Consider the following 2,145-nt stretch of genomic DNA (forward strand, 5'->3'; position numbering starts at 1 on the left):
GCCCTACTGCCCTATAGAGCCCTATAGCCGCCCCATAACTGCCCTACTGCCCTATAGAGCCCTATAGCCGCCCCATAACTGCCCTACTACCCTATAGAGCCCTACAGCTGCCCCATAACCACCCTATGACCCTCCCGTGCCCTATAGCCACCCCACAACTGCCCTATGACCCTCTCGTACCCCATAGCCACCCCATAACTTCCCTACTGCCCTATAGAGCCCTATAGCCGCCCCATAACCTCCCTATGACCCTCCCATGCCCTATAGCCAACCCATAACTGCCCTACTGCCCTATAGAGCCCTATAGCCACCCCATAACCACCCTATGACCCTCTCGTACCCCATAGCCACCCCATAACCTCCCTATGGCCCTATAGAGCCCTATAGCCGCCCCATAACCACCCTATGGCCCTATAGAGCCCTATAGCCGCCCCATAACCGCCCTATGACCCTCCCGTGCCCCATAGCCACCCCATAACCGCCCTACTACCCTATAGAGCCCCATAGCCAGCCCATAACCGCCCTACTGCCCTATAGAGCCCTATAGCCGCCCCATAACTGCCCTACTGCCCTATAGAGCCCTATAGCTGCCCCATAACTGCCCTACTGCCCTATAGAGCCCTATAGCCGCCCCATAACTGCCCTACTACCCTATAGAGCCCTATAGCTGCCCCACAACCACCCTATGACCCTCCCATGCCCTATAGCCAACCCATAACTGCCCTATAGAGCCCTATAGCCACCCCACAACCGCCCTATGACCCTCTCGTACCTCATAGCCACCCCATAACCTCCCTATGGCCCTATAGAACCCTATAGCCGCCCCATAACCGCCCTATGACCCTCCCGTGCCCTATAGCCAACCCATAACTGCCCTATAGAGCCCTATAGAGCCCTATAGCCACCCCATAACCGCTCTACTACCCTATAGAGCCCTATAGCCGCCCCATAACTTCCGTTTTATCTCCCACCAACTTCCGGTTCTTCTCCCACCATCTTTCCGCTCTTCTCCCCTCAACTTCCGGTTCTTCTCCCAATCAACTTCCGGCTCTCGTCCCCCCCCCCCAACTTCCGGTTCTTCTCCCACTCAACTTCCGGTTCTTCTCCCCCTCAACTTCCGCTTCCTCTCATCCCGTCTGTTCTTCTCCCACCCAACTTCCGGTTGTTCTCCTCTCAACTTCCGGTTTCTCTCCCCTCAACTTCCGTTTCATCTCTCACCAACTTCCGGTTCTTCTCCCACCATCTTTCTGCTCTTCTCCCACTCCAACTTCCGGTTCTTCTCCCCTCAACTTCCGGTTGTTCCCCTCTCAACTTCCGCTTCTTCTCCTCTCAACTTCCGGTTGTTCCCCTCTCAACTTCCGCTTCTTCTCCCCTCAACTTCCGGTTGTTTCCCTCTCAACTTCCGCTTCTTCTCCCCTCAACTTCCGGTTCTTCTCTTCAAGTCTCTTCTTCTCCCCCCAACTTCCGGTTGTTCTCCTCTCAACTCCCTCGACTTCCGGTTTCTCCCCAACTTCCGCTTCCTCTCTCCCCTCAACTTCCGGTTCATCTCAACTTCCGCTTCCTCTCTCCCCTATAACTTCCGCTTCCTCTCCTCTCCTTTCAACTTCCGCTTCCGGCTCCCTATCTGGCCGGAAGTCCCTTCCTTTAATGGATCCCTTTGTGGCAGCTCTAATGGCGGCCGATCGTTCGGCTCCAACCGGACGGATCCAAACGGCGACACCGGAACCGGGAACCGGAACCGGAACCGGAAGCGGATTAAACCTCCCCGGGATCCTTCAGTTCATTCAGAACGAATGGGCGAGATTCGAAACGGAAAAGGGACGGTGGGAGGAGGAGAGAGAACGGCTGCAGGTAACGGGGGGTATAGGGGACCATAGGGACACATAGGGACCCATAGAGACACATAGGGACCCATAGGGACACATAGGGACCCATAGGGACACATAGGGACCTATAGAGACCCATAGCGACCCATAGAGACCCATAGGGACCCATAGGGACCCATAGGGACCCATAGGGACACATAGAGACCTATAGAGACCCATAGGGACCCATAGAGACCCATAGAGACCCATAGGGACCCATAGAGACCCATAGAGACCCATAGGGACACATAGAGACCCATAGAGACCCATAGAGACCCAT

General features: G+C 55.6%; 1 protein-coding gene across 1 annotated transcript in view; it reads left to right on the forward strand.

Moving 5' to 3' along the window:
- Nucleotides 1–1,595: 1,595 nt before the first annotated feature.
- Nucleotides 1,596–2,145, forward strand: part of STRN4 (striatin 4) — a gene marked incomplete at its 3' end in the record, with an annotated part of 5,881 nt that continues 5,331 nt past the window's right edge. The window contains exon 1 of the mRNA XM_015851189.1: nt 1,596–1,851. Within this exon, the coding sequence (XP_015706675.1) occupies nt 1,648–1,851 (204 nt within the window). The remainder of the gene's footprint in view (nt 1,852–2,145) is intronic.

Source organism: Coturnix japonica, unplaced genomic scaffold, assembly GCF_001577835.2.
Source record: "Coturnix japonica isolate 7356 unplaced genomic scaffold, Coturnix japonica 2.1 chrUnrandom761, whole genome shotgun sequence".
Taxonomy (NCBI): Eukaryota; Metazoa; Chordata; class Aves; order Galliformes; family Phasianidae; genus Coturnix; species Coturnix japonica.